At 41.7% G+C, this 22,544-nt stretch overlaps 1 protein-coding gene across 5 annotated transcripts in view; it reads left to right on the forward strand.

Moving 5' to 3' along the window:
• The window catches only part of dazl (deleted in azoospermia-like), a 191,341-nt gene that overhangs the window by 99,110 nt on the left and 69,687 nt on the right, over positions 1-22,544 (forward strand). For all 5 annotated transcript variants that reach the window (XM_078538544.1, XM_078538542.1, XM_078538543.1 and 2 more), the window contains exons 6-8: positions 9,261-9,388; positions 19,914-19,994; positions 21,282-21,332. In XM_078538544.1, the coding sequence (XP_078394670.1) occupies positions 9,261-9,388; positions 19,914-19,994; positions 21,282-21,332 (260 nt within the window). The remainder of the gene's footprint in view (positions 1-9,260; positions 9,389-19,913; positions 19,995-21,281; positions 21,333-22,544) is intronic.

Here is a 22,544-nt window from a genome sequence, read left to right on the forward strand (position 1 = left end):
ATCACTAACTCATTTGTGAGATAGGCAGACTTTGACAAAATGTCTTTTTTTCAGCAGTGCTCAAATTCTATATGACAAAACGACTGCTTTTATTATTCATATGCTTGGGATTCCCTTTTATGTTAGCTACCAGTTTTTCATGCTCTCTTCTTGCTTTTCTTGTTAGGTTTTCATTCTGCTCCTTCTATATTCAGCCTGATTCTCCATTGTATTTTCTGGCTGCCACCTGTCATACGTCCAATTCTTGCTTTTCATCTTCACCTCTATCTCTTTCATCAGCCAGGGCACTCTGGATTTATTTGTCCTACCTTTCCCCTTCAAGGGAATATACCTTGACGTTACCTGCAATGCCTTTTCTTTGAGGGCATGAAAGCAGAGCTAGCTGAAGTGAACTGGTAAATTAGGTTAAGGGATATTCAATAAAAATGTAGTGGCGGATGGTTAAAGGAACATTTCGGAATACTCAGAATAGATACATCCCAGAGAAAGAAGAAAATTCCATGGAGAGAACCCGCCATCTGTGTTTAACTTTAAAAAAAAAGTTAAAGATAGTATCAAACTTGAAGGAAAAGCATATAATTGGGCAAAGGTGGGTGGCAGGCCAGAAGATTGGACAGAATATAAAAACAGCAGAGAATGACTAAAAGATTAATAAGGAGGGAAAAGTATGAGAGAAAGCTAGCTAGAAATATAAAGACAGATGTTAAGAGTTTCCATAGATATTTTTAAAGAGGAGTTGACAGAGTGAACATTGGTCCCATAGAAAGTGAGTCTGGAGAATTAGTGCTGGAAAATAGGGAGATAGCAGATGAATTGAACAGGTATTTTGTATTGCTTTTTATAATTAATTATAGAAGACACGAGTAAGATCCCAGAAATAACTGTAAATCAGGAAATGGAACGGAGGGAGGAACTCAGGGAAAATTACAATCACCAGGGAAGTGGTACTGAGCAAATTGTTGAAGCTGCAGGCTACCAAGTCCCCGGGTCCTGATGGACTTTATCCTAATGTCTTAAAAGAAACGTCTGGAGAGATAGTTGATGTATTGGTTTTAATTTTCCAAAATTCCCTAAATTTGGGGAAGGTTCTATTAGATTGGAGAATAACGAGGGTAACTCCTTTATTCAAAAAGGGAGAGAGAGACAAAGCAAGAAACTACAGGCCAGTTAGCTTAACTACAGTCATAGGGAAAATGTTAGAAGCTATTATTAAAGGCATTATAGCCGGGCACTAGATAAACTCAAGGGGCAGGATTTTGCCCTTGGCGGGGGTGCTCGGGAAGCCGACTGCCACCTGTAATCGGCACCGTACTGCGATTTTATGCGCGTGGGCCAATTAAGGCCCGCCCAGCATGGAACGTGAGTGGAAGCGCTCAGCAGGTGGGGGAGGAGAGCGAGCGGGCCTAGTGCGAACTTCGTGCATTTGCGTGAAAGAGCACTTCAGTCTCCCTGAGGAATGGAGCTGCTTCAGGGAGATGAAGCACTGTTTTAAAAAAAAACTAATGAACAAAATAAAAATGTCATAAAACATGCCCCCTCATGTGGCTGTCACATGAGCCGGGATATGTTTTTAATTCAAGTGTAAAATTTTTATTTTATTTTCATTTGCTTTAGGAAACCTCATCCTGCCAATCAGATCAGCCATGATCTTATTGAATGGTGCAACAGGCTTGAGGGGTTGAGTGGCCTACTCCTCCTAATTCATATATTGCATTATTCTATTTCCAATTCGGTTTCCCCAGATGAAGGTGAAATTCAGGGAAATGCAAGTATTTATAAAGATGAGGTATGCTCATAATTACAGAAACTTCAGTTGGGTTCCTCAGAGGCTGACTGGTGTTGGTCAGGTTTCTAGTAGCCCTATCTTCAAATACCATACAGGTCTCAGCCTGTTACATCTAAATTATTTCTTATGTTCTCATCCCTTTGTGAAACAGATGCAGCAATGTGGTTGATGTAACAGAGCTTCTGGGTTTCATTCTTGGTTTGGAGTGGTGGTGTCAGACATATCCTGGCTCAGCAAAACTTTTTGGATCAAGTATCAGTACTGGACTCTGTCAGTCTTCAAATCCCCGATCTTTATGGAAATCAATTTGCTTAGGAGGCTCATCCTGAACCATCTGCATGAGATTAAGAATAAGTGAACATTCTAGTATGTAGAATGTACTTGCATGGAGCTTCCAAGAACTTGCATTTCAGGGCCTCTGGGATGCATTTCCTCAGGACAAGATGTAATGCGAAATTGAGTAGAATTCAGTGATGCAAGTCCTTGTCTTGTCTGTCCATATTTCATAGTTCTGCCTTTCTATGTTGATTTGGAAGTTGTATTGTTGACTAAATTGAGTGGAAATAAATGTATTGTAACTAGGTGGAAGCATTGTTGGTAGTCTAAAGTGAAGGATTAGAGCTGATTCTGCAATTGGGCATGCCTGTTAATTTTAATGGACAAAAATAAATCATTGTTTGGAAGCCTATGATTTCTTACCCTGCCTTTCCTGTGACTAAAATAAAGGCATTCAAAATACAGCTTGTTTAAAAGTCTTTTGGAAAAATCGGAAAAACTTCCAAATCCGTGCAGGCTGATGATGCTATCTTCTTTGATTCCAAATCCCACATTGCATGCTGGGAAATTCTACACATTCTCAGTTATATGTGGTTGGTAACGCCTTATGTTCTTGGAAGGGGAAGCAATGCTTTTGAGGCATCTGGGGATTTTGAAGTGAAAAAATTTAATGTATTCAAATACACACAATGACTGCTCACTGTTTGAACTTGTTACCAAGAAATAAGTTTGTTTAAAGCCTTATTTTGGACATTGCGATTTTAATTACTCAAGGAAAAATGGCAGATGCCATTTTTTCAAAAGTACTTTGATCATTTTATTTGCAGCTTCTAGGTTTGCATTTTTGGTTTTTCATTGTCAATTTTCTGGTTACTTTCCTTGGACTTCATATTTGTGTTTCTCACCTCTTTCATTCTGACTAATTGATTTGAGACATAGTATAGGGGTTCCCCTTTTCCCTCAGAGACCCCACACACAAGTTCGTGACACCAGATTCACAAGTGTATGGCTTGAACAGAATGACCAGAGAGACAATTTTTTTCTGATAATTCACAATTGCTTTATTGAATCACCCACAACCCCACAGTACAAAACCCGAAATTTAAAACCACCTATTCCCAGTACTTGACGCACAGTTACCATGACTAGGTTAAAACTTACAAAAACACAAGCAAAAGACCACATGCTGTCCTGAAACCTTAAAAACTTTCAGACCAATATCACCAAGAAATGGCTGAAACAAGGTGCTAGTAAAACATATCAAGTTTTTGCCCCAAATTTCACAAAGCCCTCAGACCAATGTCACTACGATTTGGCTGAAACTTACAATCCCCAACATGGCTGATATGTCTAGTGTTGACTGTAGGCCCGAGTCAAGGTGACCAAACTCGACCTCCTTCAACTGCAGCCCAGATGCTCAGATCTGCTCTGCTTTTATAGTAATTTAACTCCGACATGTCAAAACCTATTTCCTGTTGTTCCAATGTCCATTTAGTTGATTCCACACAAAGTCCGGACAAATGTCATCAGCTCCTGCTGATAAAACAAACTGTTGAAACAGTACTGGGTTTTCCATGGAAGGTGTATCCAGACGAATATTATCAGTTTTAATTGTATGAGCAATTCTCCTGCTGTTTGAGGTAGCACAGTAATAGCACAATAGTGGCACTTGGCTCCAAAGTTAATGAAGGCTAAATTACCCAATTCCAGTACTATTGTCTGTGAATAATTTCTTGAGTATATTGTATTGATGATATATCCTTTGTGCCATTGTATTGGGTAATCAGACTTCTTGATAGCGTTAGTCAATGTCCAAACCCTTTTGATGAATCACTGTGTTTGCACTAAATGTCCAAATTAATTCCTTGCTGCCCAGCCCTGTGCTACTGACTGCAGCTTATCTTTTTGAAATTTATAGTTCCAAAACATGCCTGTGGGTTTGAAATTATGTTCCATAAATTTCCCAGTTGGAGGGGATTTCGATCCTATAAAAGTTTGATACAGAAGCAAAATAGTGTGGATGCTGGAAGCTCTCAGCAGGTCAGGCACTATCTATGGAAAGAGAATAAGAGTTAACATTTCAGATCAGAACCTTTCATCAGTGATGAGAAGGAACTGTGCGCTTGATGCAAGATTTTTAATGAATTCTAGTAGATCTGCGGGATTGTGCATAATAAATTGGAGAATATAATCTTGGAGAACTGTCACTAATGATCATTTAATTGCTTTCATTATGTCTCACATTTTCTTTCCCCATCCATCCAACCAACTCCTCATTCTCATCACTGACCCCACCTCTTCCCTTTTAAATTGCTTACTGAGTTTCTTTGTCCTCCCCTTCATTGTTGAAAAACTTGACCCTTCAATCTCCATCCATTTTTCCCCCATTGCTGCTTGCCCCTAACAGAAATGAACTTGAAACCATATATATCTCTACTTCTAAGTCTTGTGCTAATAGCAACTTTGCTATAGTGTGCCTCTGAGGATATGGCTGGTGTCTATTCCGTGCACAAGGCCCAGCCAAAGGAATTACTGCTGACTCGAGGGCAAATATGCTGGAGATCCCTGCAAACTGGAATATTTTTGTATTCGGCACTGTCTTGTCAGGAGATGCCCAATGTTTGTCTGAGGCAATGGCGGTGAAAGCTGTTCAGCTGTCTGCCTTAGCTTGTAAAAGTTGGTCATGCTTTCCTACTGTAAAATAGGGTGCTGAGAACACAAGCCTGGTACATGCAAAGCTTTGTATTTTTGGTTAGTTTGCTGTTGGTCCACACTTGCTTTCTCAACTTTGCCAAGGCCATAGCTGTCATGTCAATCTTAGTGCTGATTTGGGCATCCAGGGACAGGCTGTGGTGATTGCCAATGTCTGAGATACAACAACATCTGTAAGCAAGACCTCAAGTTGACCAGGATCAGAGTCGATGCATGGGATGTTCTTGGTGCTGCCTGGAGATGAGTAATTAGGAAGGGCATGGAAAAAGCACAGTACAAAGATAAACGACCAGATGGCGGAAAAGAGAGCCCAGTGGAGGGAAAACATACGTTGACCTCGGGCCAACACTATATTTATCTGTGCCAGCTGCGGAAGTGATTGCCACTCAAGTCGGCTTCTATAATCACTGCGGATGATATTCAATCCAGAAGTGACATACACTCCAGGTGCAGTCCATCGTCTCCTGAGACAGTCAGATGCCTACTATTATCACCTCTTCTAAGTAGAGGTATTTCTTCCTTGAGCCTTAAAGCAACGGTGAAACTGCGGTTAGCAGAGCATGAAATTTGATTTACCTTCCTGGTCAGACGGTGAACAGGTTATCTGGGCTGCTTCTTTATGTATGTAAAAATGGCGAACATCTGCAAGTTGCTTTGAAATAAAGATTTGCCCAGAATTCCCCCTGAAGTAAGTATTCTATTCAAACTTTCCATAACTCTTTTTTTATTCATTCACATGATGTGGACATTGCATCCAAGGCCAGTATTTACTGTGCATCCCAAATTGCTCTTGAGAGCTGGTGAGCCACCTTCTTAAACCGCTGCAGTCTGCATGGTGATACTACTGTGTACTTGTTAGGGAAGGAATCCTGGGATTTTTGACTGAGTTAAAAGATGAAGGAAATGTGATTATATTTCCAAATCAGCATGCTGTGGGACTCGGAGGAGGTGTCCTTCCCATGTGCCTGCTATTTTTGTCCTTCCAGGAGATAGAGGTTGTGGGTTTGGGAGATGCTGTCGAAGAAGCTCGAGCAAACTGCTGCTGTGCATCTTGTAAATGGTATATGCTGAATGCTGCATCCATGATGAGCTGGTGGTGGAAGGAGTGAATGTTGAAGATCCTAGATGGGGTGCCAGTCAAGAGGGCTACTTTTTCCTGGATAATGTCAAGCTTCTTGTGTATTGTTGGAGTTGCACTTATCCAGGCAAGTGGGAAGTCTTCCATCACACTGCATGTGCCTTGATGGTAGAAAGGCTTTAGGAAGTTAGGAAGCGAGTTACTCGCTACAGAATACCCAGCCTCTGACCTCCTCTTGTATCCAGAGTATTTATGTGGTTGGTCCAATTATTTTTTGATAATTTGATGGTGGGGACTTCAGTGACAGTAATCCTATTGAATGTCAATGGTAGGTGGTTAAGGGATCAAAGGTTACGGGAGAATGGGGTTGAGAAACTTATCAGCCATGATTGAATGGCGGAGCAGACTCGATGGGCCGAATGGCCTCATTTCTGCTCCTATGTCTTATGGTAATTGCCTGGCACTTATGTGTGGGCATAAAGATTACTTGCCAATTATCAGCCCAGGCCTGGATTTGTTTTTCAGGTCTTGCTGCATGCTGAGGAGGCATGAATGGAACTGAGCATTGTGCAGTCACCAGCTAACATCCCTACTTCTGATCTTATGATGGGAAGAAGGTCATTGCACCAGCTTTAGAGGTTGGGTCTGAGACACTGTCCTGAGGAACTCATGCAGTGATGACCTGGGACTGTGGTGATTGGCCTCCAACACCCACAACCATTTCCTTTTGTACTCAGTATGCCAGTGGGCATTTATTTCCTCTTGATTCTCATTGACTTCAATTTAGGGTTCCTTGATGTCAAGAGTAATCTCTCTTACTTCACCTCTGGAATTCAGCTGTTTTATTCGTGCTTGGATAAGGCAATTACGAGTCCTGCAACAGAATGGCCTTGGTGTAGCCCAAACTGAGTCCTAGTTAGCAGGCTATTGGTGATTATGTGCATTGTCAACCACATGTTCCATCACTTTGCTGATTGAGAGTAGATTGGTCAGATTGGATTTGTTCTGCTTTTTGTGGCCAGGACATAACTGGGCAATTTTCCACTTTGTTGGGTAGATGCCAGTGTTGTAGCTTTACTGGAACAGCTTGGCTAGAGGTGTTGCTCGTTCTGAAGCAGGTCTTCGCTTTAGCCTAAATGATGTTGGGGCTCATAGCATTGCTATGCAGTGAGGTCAGCCACTCCTTTATTACTTTGAAACAAGTTGGCTGAAGACTGGCATCTGTGATGTTGGGAAGGTTGGGGGGAGTTGGAGGTGTGAGATGGATCACCCACCTGTTAGTTCTGGCTGAAGATGGTTGCAAATGCTTCAGCCTTGTATTTTGCCCTCATTTGCTGGGCTCTAGTTCAGTTGATGTACCAAGACTGCAAGACTTTTATTGAATTTGTTGGTTGTGGGATCGCTTGGTTCTGTCCGCAGCTTGCAACTTCTGCTATTTAGCCTGCATGTACTACTGTGTTTACTTTCACCAGGTTGGCACCTCATTTTTAGGTATGCCTGGTTTTGCTGCTGGCATGCTCTCTTGCGACCCCCTTTGAACCAGTGTTGCTTCCCTGGCTTGGTATTGGTAGAGTGAGATATGTCCAACCATGAAGTTACAGATTGTGGTGGTATACAATTCTGCTGATGGCCCTCAATACCTTATAGATGCCCAGTTTTGAGCTGCTTGATTTGTTCTGAATCTCTCCCACAACACCGCACAACACGATGGAGGGTATCCTTGGTGTGGAGATGGGGCTTTGACTCCAGAGCGACTGTGTGCATTGATGAGTCCTACCAGTATTGTTATGGCCAGATGCATGTACCTCAGGTAAGTTGGTGGGGGACAAGGTGAAGTAAGTTCTTCTCCATCCACCCCCCGCCACCCATATATTCATATATATATATACGCAGGCCCAGTCTGGCATCTATGTCCTTCAGGGCTCTGTCAGTAGTGGTGCTACCAAACCACTCTTGAATGTGCATTGAACTTTGGGTGGGAGACTTGATTCTGTGCCCTTGCTGCCCTCAGGTAGTGCTTTCACATGCTGTTCAACACCAAAGTGGAGTACAGATTCAGTGGCTGAGGGAAGACATTCGATTGTAATCTATTTTTGTAGTAATTTGATACAACTGAGTGGTGTGCGAAGCCATTTCAGGGGGCTGTTTAAAAGTCAACCACATTGCTGTGGATCTGAAAACACGCAGTCTACAGGGTGAGGATAGCAGATTACTTTCCCTAAAGTATACTAGTAAATCTGATGGGTTTTTTTATGGGAATCCTGTAGTTTTGTGGTTAGCGTTACTGTTCCTAGCTTTTCTTTTTTATACCAGATTTATTTAATTAATTGAATTTAAGTTCCCAGCTGGCTTAGTGGGATTTGATCTTGCTGTAAAAGTAGTTGTGCCATAATTCTGATTTTGCTTTGAATGTATCTGAACAACTTCAATTAAAAATTCAATTCTAAATTCTTGAGTGACTTCGTTAAACTTTTAAAAATCTTTTGCTTTCATGTGCATAAGTGTCAGATAGGTTTTGTGGACTGAAAGGCATGACACTATTTATGGCATTAATAGGTTATCAGGCTGAGGTTGAACTTTTAACTTCCAACACAATTTATTGCTCAAAGGAGAATGCACCACTGTGCTCTTCTATCCCTTCCAAAGGTGGAAAATAAAATGCCATCAGAGCAGTGTTTACAAACTAAGACACCTTGATCGTCATTACTTGAAAGATCAAAAACTCAATGCAAACTATCAAAATAGCAAAGTTGTTTTAAAATTCAAATAAACTGCTGGAAAAAGTGTTTTTTAAAACTAGCATCTGTCCTCAAGGGATCAGTATTTTCAGAACGGTTTCTTGCAGACTTCGCCGAGTAATAGCAACTTTGAAAGATCAACCAAAGACAAAGTGAATTTTTCCAATGGGAGATAATATGCTTGTATCATGACACTTATTTCAGATAAGATATTAAGCTGAGGCCCTAACACTTCAGGTGAAAGATCCAGTAAGGCTACTCAAGAGTAGAGTTTTGCAGTGTCCTGCCAAATTTATCTGTTGATCAACAAACTAAAACAGATGGAACTGGGCATCTATCTCATTGCTGTTTGCAACACCTTGCTGTGTGTGAATTGAGTGTCACTTTTGCCTACATGACCTGAGTATACAGGTGCTGGTGGTGTGACCTGAAACTGGTAAACAAACAAGCTGAGAAGTTAAAAGCCACCATATCTTGGTGTCCATATGTATGTAACTTAACACAAATTAGAAGGCAAGAAAAGCCAAATGCTGGGTGAATTTGGAAAAATGCCTCTTACATGCTAAATGCACCTCATAAAACTACTGGGAGAATCAACGTTTTGCTTCAGTTGGGTGAGTTTTTTTGTATGCATTTTTATGTTTAACCTTCTCTGTATTCTGTTATCCAGATCCAATTCATTTGGTTCAGGCAAGACCAGCTCCCCTAATAACGTCACCAACTCCTTGTGTGTGCCAAAATACAGAGACGTATTTTCAATCACCTGGATTTCCTGGGTCAGCTCTTCAATATGTACAGGCAAGTTAAATTGAGAGCCATTTTTATTTTTGTGTACAGCTTTTACTTCCATTTTAAACACTTAGCTGCTGTAAATAAGTATTGGTTTTAGGAAGTGTGGTTTTTAAAATAACTTTTGCTAGGTGCTGGTGACTGGGACGAGTTGAAAAATTCATACTCTGTCTTGCAAATGTGCCAAAAGAATTCTGCCTGATATTTTTATGATTGAGTTGTCCTTGTAATTCACCAGCGCTATAAATAGGGAAAATTTTATTTCTTTTAATTCTTTCATGTGACGTGGACATCGCTAGCTAGGCCAGCATTACCCTTTCCTTATTGCCCTTGAGCAGGTGGTGAGCTGCTGCCTTGAACAGTTGCTCCATGGTGTAGGTACACCCAAAGTGCTGTTAGGGAGAGAGTTCCAGGATTTTGACCCAGTGACAGTGAAGGAATGGTGATTATAATTCCAAGTCAGGATGTTGTGTGACTTGGAGGGGAACTTGCAGGTGGTGGTGTTCCCATGCATTTGCTGCTCTTGCCCTTCCAGGTGGGAGAGCTTGTGGATTTGGAAAGTGCTCTCTAAGGAGGCTTGGTGAGCTGCTGCAATGCACCTTGTAGATTGTACACATTGCTGCCAATGTGTATCAGTGGTGGAGGGAGTGAACGTTGAAGGTGGTGCACAGGGTGCCAATCAAGCAGGCCGCTTTTGTCCATGTTTGGACCAAGGCTGTAATGAGGTCAGGGCTAAGTGGCCCTAGCGGAACCCAAACTGCGTGTCAGTGAGCATGTTATTGCTGAGTAAGTACCACTTGATAGCACTGGCAACGACCCCTTCCATCATTTTGCTGATGATTGAGAGTAGACCGATGGGGTGGTAATTGACCCAGTTGGATTTGTCCTGATCTTTGTGGGCAGGACATACCTGGGCAATTTTCCATATTGCTGGGTAGATGTTAGTGTTATAGTTGTAATGGAACAGCTTGGCTAGGGGAGGAGCTAGTTCTGGAGCACATGTCTTCAGTACAATTGTTGGAATGTTGTCAGGGCCCATAGCCTTTGCAGTATCCAGTGCCTTTGGCCGTTTTCATGATATCACATGGAGTGAATCGAATTGGCTGAAGACTGGCATTTGTAATGCTGGGAACCTCAGGAGGAGGCTGAGATGGATCATCCACTCGGCACTTCTGGCTGAAGATTTTTGCAAATGCTTCAACCTTGTCTTTTGTACTGATGTGCTGGACTCCCTGATTGAGGGTGGGCATATTTGTGGAGACTATTCCTCCAGTTAGTTGTTTAATTGTCTGCCACCATTTATGACTGGATGTGGCTGGACTACAGAGCTTAGATCTGATCTGTTTGTGGGATTGCTTAGCTCTGTGCTCCTTTCACTGTTTGGCTTGTAAGTAGCTCTGTGTTGTAGCTTCACCAGGTTGACACCTCACTTTTAGGTATCTGGTGCTGCTCCTGGCATGCCCCCCTGCACTCCTCATTGAGCCAGGGTTGATACCCTGGCTTGATGGTGATGATAATGGTAGAGTGAGGGATATGCCAGGCCATGAGATTATAGATTGTGGTTGTATATGATTCTGCTGCTGCTGATGATCCACAGCATCTCATGGATGCCCAGTCTTGAGTTATTAGATCCATTTGAAATCTATCCTGTTTAGCACTGTGGTAGTGCCACACAACATGATGGAGGGCATCCTCAATGTGAAGATGGGACTTTGTCTCCATAAGTACTGTGCGGTGGTCACTCCTACCAATACTGTCATGGACAGAGGCACCTGCAACAGGTAGATTGGTGAGAACAATGTGAAGTGTGTTTCCCTCTTGTTGGTTTCCTCACCACCTGCTGCTGACCCAGTCTAGCAGTGTTTAGAACTCGGCCAGCTCAGTCAGTAGTCATACTACTGAGACACTCTTGGTGATGGACATTGAAGTCCCCCACCCATTGTACATTCTGTGCCGTGGCCATCCTCAGTGCTTCCTTCAAGCGGAAGTCCAACATGGAGGCAAACTGATTCATCGGCTGGGGTGGGGGTGAGGTGGGTGGGGGTGAGGTGCAGTAAGTGGCAACCAGTAGGAGGTCTCCTTGCCCATGTTTGACTTCATGCCATGAGACTTGGTAGGGCCCAGAGTCGATATTGAGAACTTGCAGAGCAACTTCCTCTTGACTATATACCACTGTGCTGCCATCTTTGGTGGGTCTGTCCTGTCGATGGGATAGGACATACCCAGGGACGGTGATGTCCGGGACATTGTCTGTAAGGCATGATTTCGTGAGTATGACTTGTCAGACTGTTGCTTGACTAGTCTGTGGGACAGCTCGCTCAATTTTGACACAAGGTAGCAAGGAGGACTTTGCAGGTTCGACATGACTGGGTATAGAACCGTAGAAAAGTTACGGTGCAGAAAAATGCCATTCAGCCCATCCTGTCTGCACTGGCAAAAAAAAAAGAAGAAAAACTAGCCACTCATCATAATCCCACTTTCCAGCCTTAAAGGACAGACCCACCAGAGGTGGCGGCACAGTCAGGAGGGAGCTGCCCTGGGAGTTCTCAACATTGACTCTGGACCCTATTAACTCTCACGGGATCAGGTTAAACAAGGGCAAGGAAACCTCCTCCTGGTTACCCCTACCGTCACCACCACCGCCAACCCTCCCACCTCAGATGATGAATCAGTACGCCTCCGTAGTGCTTCCTTCAAGTGGAAGCTCAACGAGGATGGCAAGGGCACAGAGTGTACTTTGGCTGGGAAACTTCAATGTCTGTCACCAAAAGTGGCTCGGCAACACCATTACTGACCGACCTGGCCGAGTTCTAAAGACTACTAGACTGGGTCAGCGGCAGGTGGTGAGGGAACCAACAAGGGAAAAATATACTTAAACCTCGTCCTCGCCAATCTACCTGTTGCAGATGCACCCGTCCACGACAATTTGCCGTTTCCGGTGCCTAGGTCAATCCATGTGATCCATCTGGTTGCATTTCCTTTTTGTAAACTTGGTGGCAGATTGATACAACTGAGTGGCTTGGTAGGCCAATTCAGAGGATGTTTTAAGAGTCAACCACATTGCTGAGAGTCTGGAGTCACATGTAGGCCAGACCAGGTAAAGACAGTAGATTTGTTTCCTTAAAGGACATTAGTGAACCAGATGGTTTTTTCCCCAACAATCAACAATGGTTTAATGGCCACGATTACCAAGGCTTGCTTTTAATTCCTGATTTATTAATTGAATTTACATTCCACCAGCTGCTGTGGTGAGATTTGAACCAGTGTCCTCAGAGCATTAGCCTGGGCCTGTGGATTACTAGTCCAGTGACATTATCACTATGCTGCTGCCTCCCCCCAAATCCAAATCCATTGTTAACCTTCCTATTCAGCTGATCCTAATGCAAAAATATTTGATTATGTTATTAACAATAAGTTGTGCTTTGAAGCCCCGGATAAGTTTGAGTAAAGGAACATATACCTGTTGGTTTTACATGTCATAGAGTGACAACTAAGGTACTTCAACCCCATATCAATGTAGCATTGTTATGGGCCATTTAATTTATATTTGAAGGCACTTATTTGAATAAAAGTACTTTCACTGTTAACAATGACTATATTCCATTCTTACTACTTTTTTAATTAACATATTAATTGAATTTCTGTAAATTATGTGGAATCATTTTACACAATTACATCTTTGGAAGTGCATTGACTATGTAAGGAAATGCATCAGCAGTTATTGAATCATAGAATAATATGGCACAGTAAGAGGCTATTCAGCCCATCAATTCTGTGCAGGCTCTTCTGAAAGAGCAATCCAGTTAGTCCTGCTCACCCATTCTTTCCCCATATCCTTGCAATTTTTTTCTCCAACTATTTATCTAACTCCTTTTTTGAAGACTAGAATTGAATCTATATCCTCCACCTTATCAGGAGTACTGTCCACGTGTTGCATAAAAGTTTTTCCCCTTGTTCCCTCTGGTTCTTTTGCTTATCACCTTAAATCTGTGCCCTCTGGTACTAACCCTTTTAGCCTGTGAAATAGTTTCTCTTTAACTCAATGAAAACCCTTCATATATTTTGTGCATTTCTATTAAATCTTCTCTTCGCCTTCATTGCTCCATGGTGAACAACCCCAACTTTTCCAGCCTGTCCACATACCTGTAATATGTTACCGCTGGAACCATTTTAGTAAATCTCTTCTGTACCCTCTCCAAAATGTTTCCTCTTTCCCATGCCCGCGAAAAATGATATGGGGACAGGACTTCTGCCTCAGGATCCCACCACCATTTTTAAAGGCATCACACCTCCAATCATTGACATGAAAGTTCAGCCCAGCATGTCAATAGAAAGAATGAGCAGATTGTTAAAGTGTGATGCCAGAATTGGACATGACTCCAGCTGGGGCTAGAACTAGCATTTGTGTGTTTACATAACCTTCTGGTTTTGTACTCTGTGCCTCTGTTTATAAAATAAGCCCTGGATCCTGTGTCCTTTATTAATTGCTTTCTTAACCTGTCCTGCTGCCTTCAAGATTTGTGCAAAAGCATCCCCAGGTTTTTCTCTCCTTGCACCTCCTTCAAAATTCAAAATTGTACAATTTAGCAATTATTGTATCTGCTCATTCTTTCTATTGACATCTTGGGCTGGATTTTTATGTTGGTGAATTGGAGGCAAGATACCTTTAAAAATCGTAGGAGGGAGCCCTGTCCCCATTTCCGGTGGATGTGATTTTTGCTGGTGTGGGAAAGGGGAAACTCAAATTGTGGAGAGGCATTTAAACTCAGTGGCTATTTAAATCAGACCCAATTTTAGTCACACCGGAGGCCTTACTGAGTGATGGCTGGAGGCATGAATATAGATGGAGAGCGTATTTAAGGTGTGTTCACCTGTATGATTAATTGAGCAGTAACTTTGCTGTTTCAAGTGTTGGCAGAGCAAAAGACGGGAGAGGAGGGTGGGAAGAGGTAGGGAAAACCCCTCTGTATCTGTCAAAGCATCTGGCATCCAATACTGCCAGGCTCACTGGAAAAGGATAATTTTGTGAAGGAAGGCTGCTATGATAAATGAGTGCTGTATCTTCCCAAATCTAGGCTTGTAGAGGCAGGGCAGCAGCAGCATGCTGCCAGAGCCAGGATACCCTGATGGCAGGAGGCAGAGCCACCAAAGGCAGCAGCAGGGAGGAGGAAGAAAAACTACCCTTGAGGGCAAGGTGTACTGGAACTGCCCAAGCTACCTGGGTGTGCAGAAGGATATGAATGTTGAGAAAAATGTTACTGTCTTGTTCTATGGTGCAGGAAGACCCGGTGCCTTGAACAACCAGTTGCTATTCCCTCCTGGTGGCAGTCAAAGTGGCAGTGGACCTAAATTTCTGTGGCTGGAACATTCCAGGGGTCTGCTTGCAGACTTTTGTGGAATCTCAAATGACCGCCTCGGGATGCATTACCTCTGTCAGAGATGCCCTATTCTGTGACAGGTGCCCTATTTGCAAGGGTTGTGGAATACACCAGCTTCCCCATGGATGTGGTGTCACAAGCATGGAGGAGAACGGACTTTTAAACTATATTCAGCTTTCTCTAGATTGACTACATGCATGTAGTTAACAGGGCATCAATGCTACTGCCTGAAAAATTCATCAACTGAAAGGTTTTCCAATCCATCATCATGTAGACGGCCTGTGACCACACTCAGCCTTTTCTGCACGAATGGTCATGTTTCCCAGGTTCATTCATCCTGAGGCAGTTACCCATGTCTAAAACTATTCTGCCATACCCCTCAAGTCTGTGACAGGCTACTGGGTGACAGGGGTTACTCAGTAAGGTAGTTGCTCTCTCCTTTGTGTGCACTGGTCAGAACCCCAACATCGCTATGTCTCCAGCCACATACTGAGGAGGGCGTTCATTTAGTGAGCTGTTGAAGATGTGCTTTCGATGCCTGCACCTTTTGGGAGGCACCCTCCAGTACTCGCCTACAAGAGTTTCCAGCATGGTGATAGTCTATTGCATGCTCCATAATTTGACACAGTGAATGGGTATTCACCAGCCCTTGCAAACAGAAGTGAGACTAATGGCCGATTAGCTGCTTTTGGTGATATTTCTCGAATGTTGGACTAGGAGAATTATTTTGCACTTGGACTGCTGACAGAGGATCTTTTTGCATTGACGGTGAATTGCAAGGACTCATTTTAATATCTCAAATTTAAGCATGAATATTTTATAAATTGGATTGAGTGCCGCATATTCGTTCTGCTGAAGCATTCATGATGTCTACCCACATTTCCTTTCCATTGCAGAACTTTTACCAAATATGAAGTAAAAACAGAATGCTGGAAATACTCAGCATGTCTGGCAACATCTGTGAAGAGAGAAACAGTTTTGGTGAAGGGTCATCGACCTGAAAGGTTAACTCTTACTCTCTCTCTCTCCACAGATGCTGCCAGACCTGCTAATTATTTCCATTTTCTGTTTTAATTCCAATTCCTTGGTTGTGTGGTATTTTGTTGTTTTTCCACATATGCAATCTATTCCAGACATTTGTCTCAAGTTTAAACAGATCACTTAAATAACTCAAAAGAGAAGCCTGCCCTCCACAATATCCGAGCTTGATTTTTGTTTTGCTGTAGAGGGAATTTACAAGCCAAGTCTTTATGGGGATCACTCCCAGGTACAGGAGTTTAATAAAACTGCTATGAAATGTATGTTACTATGTTTCTCCATTGCACTCAACATAAAACCTAAAACTTGGCTTTAATAAATTGATATTTGTTTTACTGAACTTTTTGTCGCAGCAAGGGGAACTTCTTTTGCATTGGTTGTAGGCATTCAGTAAGGTTGTTGGTGATAAAAATGTTTGCCCAGCCACCTGAAATATTTCTTGCTGCTTTTCAAATAGTGTCATGGGACCTTTTATGCCTATCCCTACAGGAAGATCAGGGTTCAACTTAATAACCCACAGGGACTACATACTGTAGATAGCAGCGGATAAAACAACTCAGTTATTCTGGCCCTAAAAATTGTGTTTTTGTCTAAACTTGCATCAGCAGTCAGCCTTATAGTAGTAGGGTCTGGTACATGCAAGGTTTATGTGTGACTGAGTAGAGTACTGCCCAAACAGTGGTGTAAGAAGGCACATGACCCAGAGCCAGGGTCAGTGTAGAGATGGATAGAGTTGTGTAAAGATGTAGGATGGAGTCAGCTCCAAACTGTGCTAATAAAGACTTGCTGTTAATATACTTAAGTCGTGGTGTCCGATGCAGGATTCTTCATGGTGCAGCATCCGGATCAAAAGCCCTTATCTTCACAAGAATGCAGAAAAATTAAGGATTCTGAACTGAAACGACCTCCCAACTGAAGCTACAGACGCAGAGAAAAATTCACCAGAAAGATAAATCTCCAGAGACAGAAGAGCCTGGAAGCAAAATGGTAAAAGTTGTACTCCAGCATAAGGCTCCATTGAATTCCCTTAAGTCCAGCTTCACCAAACAGAGAGCTCAGCCTGCAAGGATGCGAAAAAATTTTAAAATTCCAGGCCAGCCAGTACTGAGAGAGCACATTTCATTCATTCAGCCAGGAACACCGTTTGAAAGAAACCCATGGCTAATCCCGATCCCTGACTGAGTCTCAATACATGGCTCCCGAGTACAGCAAAAAAACACTAAATTAATAATTAAATTCAGGTACCTCACGACCATCCAATTTCCTTTTCTAGGTGTCCTGACTCATAATGCTATGCTGCTGATTAAATGAAGTCGGCAGCCAGCCAACCCATGAGCCATTCAGGCAGAAGCACGCCAAGGCCATTTTGGAATGCCCACCCATAATCAGCAAGCATGGGAAGATCCATTGTTCGGCCTCAATTTTTTGCCCCACAAATGCATGTTTTACTTATCTTTATAACTGGGAGCAAGGGATCGAGCAGGCAATATGGGCTGTGCTACATAGATGCTTATGAGTTTAAGTCACACCCACACAGTGCTCCAGTCTGGTGGCCAATGTTGAGCACCACACTTTAGGAAGGATGTGGCCTTGAAGAGGGTTTTTTCATGGGATGTGGGTGTTGCTGGCTAGGCCAGCATTTATTGCCCATCTCTAACTGCCCTTGAAGGTGGTGAGCCACCTTCTTGGACTGCTGCGACCCATGTGGTATAAGTGCACCTACAGTGCAGTTATGAAGGGCGTTGAGTATTTTGAATCAGCGACAGTAAAGGAATGGTGGTATATTCCTGATTTCCGGATAGTGTGTGGCTTGGAGGGGAACTTGCAGGTGTTGATGTTCCCACACATCTTCCCTTGTCCTTCTAGGTGGTAATGTGGCAGGTTTGTAAGGTATTGTCGAAGGAGCCTTGGTGAGTTGCTGCAGTGCATCTCGTAGATGTATGCACTACTGGCACTGTGCATCAGTGGTGAGGGTATGAATGTTGAAGGTGGAAGGGATGCCAAAGAAACAGGCTGATTTGCCCTGGAGGGTGTCAAGCATCTTGTGTTGTTGGAATTACTCGTCCAGGCAAGTGGAGAGTATTCCATCGCACTCCTGACTTATGTATTATAGATGATGGCCAGGCTTTCAGGGTTCAGGAGATGCGTTACTCTCCACAAAATTCCCAGCCTCTGACCTGCTCTTGTAGCCACAGTATTTATATGGTAGCTACACACTGGTGCAGAGGAGGTTGATACTAGGGGCGTGGAACTTAGTTATATAGAGAGACTAGACATTGTGATTGTTCTCCTTGGAGCAGAAAAAGTCGAGGGGAAATTTGATGGAGGTATTCAAAAGTCATGAAGGGCTCATGTTAAATTAAATAAGAGAAACTGTTTCCAGTGGCAGAAGAGTTGGCAATTACTTCATGATGATTGAGAAAAGAATCGGAGGTGACATGAGGAAACTTTTTTTTTGTGCAACAAGATGCTATGAGTTGTGGAATACACTGCCTGAAAGGGTAGTGGAAACAGATACAGCAGTAACTTTCAAAAGGTAATTGGATAAATACTTAAAGGGCAGGGCTGTAGGATTAATTGGACAGCTCAGAGCCAGCACAGTCACAGGGTGATTGGCCACCTCCTGTGTTATATCATTTTGATCTTTTTTCCCCCCAAGCTTGATCCTAGGCATTCCCTTTTTTCTTTCTTAGCTGATAATTTCTTTGTAAAATTGGTTTACATTTAACCTTTTAATGCATATATGAAGGTCATATGTTTATTTTACTTAATGTTTAATAACTGATTTTAGTATAACTAATCGACAATAAGCACTATAATTGAATTGAAGTATATGCACTGCATACTATGTGAATCATATTTTTAGATAATTTTAAATAATAGCGATCTTGAGATCAGACACAGTGGGGCTAGAGCTATGTCTTTTTTTGATCTTTCCATGGTCCAGGTCCATAAGACAAATCCTTAGAACTCAATTCCGAAGCTGAATGTTCCTCAGTGACATAAGTTGAGGAAATGTGAAGTTTTTGAAGTGTCTGAACTGTTGCACAAATTACTGTGAAGAGGCCAATGCCAAAAACAGTTTTGCTGTCTGCTCTGTTGTTATGGACCTACCTAAGTGTAGTTTTTAAATATTAAAGAATAAATGCAGATGAGGTATCCCAATGTCCCGATGATTTAAATTTAATACTACTTTGGATTAGGAATAGACTATCGATGGAGGCATTGGCTTTGTAGAGTCTTGTACATTTTAATTTTGTTTAAACATACAGTAAGCAATATGCTGCATTCAATACCAAATTCACCAGAGCCAAAAATTCTCTGCTTTTCTCAGTATTTTACTTTTTTGCTGATCTTAATTTAATTTAGCTCTTAATTAGTGTTGTAATTGCTGCCTACTCCCAAGATAAGCTTCCGACCTCTTATTCATGATATCTCTAGGACCGTCTTTTCTACTTCCGTAACATCGCTGGACTTTGCTACTGTCTCAGCTCATCCCCTGCTGAAACCCTTATCCACGCTTTCGTTCCCTCTAGACTTAACTTTGCCAACGCACTCCTGACTGGTCTCCCATATTCTACCCTTCGTAAACTTGAGGTCACTCTGCCTGTGTTTTAACTCGCAACAAGTCCCGTTTTCCCCCAACTTGCTTGCTGAGTTACATTGACTCCGGGTCAAGAAACGTCTTGATTTTAAATTCTCAACCTTGTTTTCAAACCCCTATATGACCTTGCCCCACCCTATCTCTGAATTCTAACCCCCCAGCATTTCAAAACAGCTGCACTGCTCTAATTCTGGCCTCTTGTGTATCATAATTGCTTCATTGTTGGTGGCTAGGTCTCAAGCTTTGGAATTCCCTCCATACACCACTCGGCCACTCCACCTCACTTTCCTCCTATAAGTCACTTAAAATCTAACCCTTTGCCCAAGCTTTTGGTTATCTGACCTAATATCTTTTTGTGGCTCAGTATCATACTTGTTTTATAATGCTCCTGTGAAGTGCCTTGGAATGTTTTATTATGTTAAAAGCACTATATAAACATAGGTTGTTGTACTATTTAAATTGTTGCATTTTGAATTCAATCTTCTACATGTATGGATTTGTTTTTATTCTGCAGACTTATTCATATCCCAGCCCCCCTGCTGTGGCGTTACCACAAGTGCAAATGGGTTATCCACATCCTGCATATAATTATCAGGTGAAGTTTCACATAATACTGTTTGACTTCATTTTTGTCTAGCTTAAATATAAATGACATTTAGTGCATGAGTTTCCAATAATATCAACCTTAAACAAGAAGCCAAAGGCATATTTAAAAACAATACCAATTTGATACAAATTGGTTTAGTGGAAGATTTACTCAGTTCAGACCATTGTTAGCACTTGATTTGCGTGGGAAAGTGGAAAGCTGGATATAGCGATTTTTGTTTTTCTCTAAGATTTAATCACAGTTATTAGGAATGTGAGCAGATTTGCTATATGTTTGTTATACTAACCAAATTTTAAATTCCAATTAGACCAGTTATGTAGTGATGGAATTAGTTTATGTTGTGTAGCTAAATTAAAGATTCTACTGAGAATATGAACAAAGCTGTTAGATTAATAAAAAGAAATTACCTTCATTACAGACAGTTAAAGGGTTTACAATATAGATGTTTATTCCACAGGAGGCCACTTGGCTTTTTCTGTCTGACCTTTTGGAACAATTCAAATGTTAACTTCCCTGTCCTGTTCCTCCTTCATAACTTTGAATCTTTCACTGCTTCAAATAATTATTACATTTTCACCAATCTTGTATTTGGACCCTGATTCTCTGTTCATATTTTTCAGGAAATTTCCAAAATGTATTGCCTTCAGTTTCGAATACAAAATTGTATCTATCGGTCTTCCCATCTTGCTAACGTGTATCTTCCTGGTGCTCAAACAAACACCATTCACGTTTTCAAAACCTCTGCTTTAGTGTCACAAATTTTGAAGAAGTGTTCCTCAAACCAGTGTTTTGTATTTTGACCATCACAATGACTGTAATTACTACCATTGTTGTGTACTTGTATTCTTTGAACAATTTTTTTTGTATTTAAAAGAATTATTTCACAGCTGTCATAAATGCATGGCACCAAACCAGCTGGACACTCATTTGTATAAGCAACTGATGAGGATCCATTGTGACTGTCGTGGCATGTTTACAAGAGTTACATTCTTTCTATTCCTAATTATATCCCCCTTTCCTACCCCCCCCCCCCCCCCAACTCCCTTCACCTCAATAATTTGGGCAATCCACATAGTGTGGAGGATCTCATTAAAAGAACAAGATCCTACCAGAACCTTAGAGTGAGAGCGATCTGTAGAATAACTGGTTATTAGTACATTAGGCCGTTCACCAATATTTTGGAAAATTATGGAGTATTGATCCTGACTGCATCTAGAAAGATGCCACCTAGGAAAGTAAGTAACTTTCAATTGTTTGTTTTTGTGATAATTACAGGCAGCAACACAATGGTCACCAGGAGGTCAGTGGAGATGGATGATGCCTCAGGTGATGGTAACTGCTAAGTCAGTTAAATTTTAATAAAGACACACTTGTTCACTTTAGGAAGGTAGCATAATTCAGCTTCCTTTCTGTATGTCTACCTTATAGTAGAAAATAATTGCCTTAGTTGCTGACAGTTGGAAGCTAGTTAACAGAGATTATCCAATACACATTTGTTAATGTATGAATGATATGTATTTCATTTTTTACTAGTAAGTCAGTTCAGGTTGTTTAGTGGTCCCCAATATTACAATCTTGACTTCATTTCTAAAGTTATTGGTTGTGTGGCGTCCTGAATTATGAAAACCTGCATGGTTGCTAGTTCTTTGTGCATGAATTCATACAAAAAGGTGAAATACAAATAAACTGATTGCAATTATAATATTCCTCAATTCCAAATGAAGAAAGTGTGTTTTATAACTCTAGACTGTTGTATGCTGCACCTTTTTAGGTGATGAATTTTAGTTACATTTGTGCAGCACAGTTACGAAATGACAAGAAAACATTTTTCCCATACCAAATGTTGCATTAATATTTAGTTGCAAAGTCTATCAATGGGAAATCTGCTTGATTGTTGTGGAGAAGGGATGCTAGTTTGAGCATACATTTGAGAACTGTAAGGCTATGAACGTTCTATCCAAAGCCGATACCTTTTCAGCTATTTAGTATAGAAAACAAGTTGGATTCAAAATTGTTGTGTTGCCTCCTGCCAAGTTTTGGACCACGTGATCTGTTTTTTTCTTTCTTGGGCTGCCTGGAAATTTCTCAGATGAAACTTAAAATAAAACCTTGGGTTTCACATTATGCAGAAGTTCCTACTTAATTTTCATTAGCAGCAAGGAAAAATGAGCACCTGAGTTGCAGTTTTGTTTTCTCTTCCATGTTCGTGTCCAGTGTTGGACATGGCAAAGGTGATAACCCGAGTAGCTTAACTTGGAAGTGGGGAATCCTTTCTTACATTAGCTGTGAATAGCCTAAATTTAGATGATTTAAATAGCTATTTGGAAGTACAGAACTTGAGTATTGTTGAGAAGAGACATGTCGAAGTTTTTTGCCTTGCACTCATCAGGACTCTTTGCAAGAATACCAATATAAGGGGAAAACAACAATTTATCTTGTATTTGAAGAGTAGTTGATTGGTTGGCAAGTGGCCTCTGGTGGAAGTGTTGCCATGGAGAATGCACCAGTGATGGTGACTGACAATTAACTGCCAAGTAT

The sequence above is a fragment of the Cetorhinus maximus genome, chromosome 3, assembly GCF_964194155.1.
Source record: "Cetorhinus maximus chromosome 3, sCetMax3.hap1.1, whole genome shotgun sequence".
Lineage (NCBI taxonomy): Eukaryota > Metazoa > Chordata > Chondrichthyes > Lamniformes > Cetorhinidae > Cetorhinus > Cetorhinus maximus.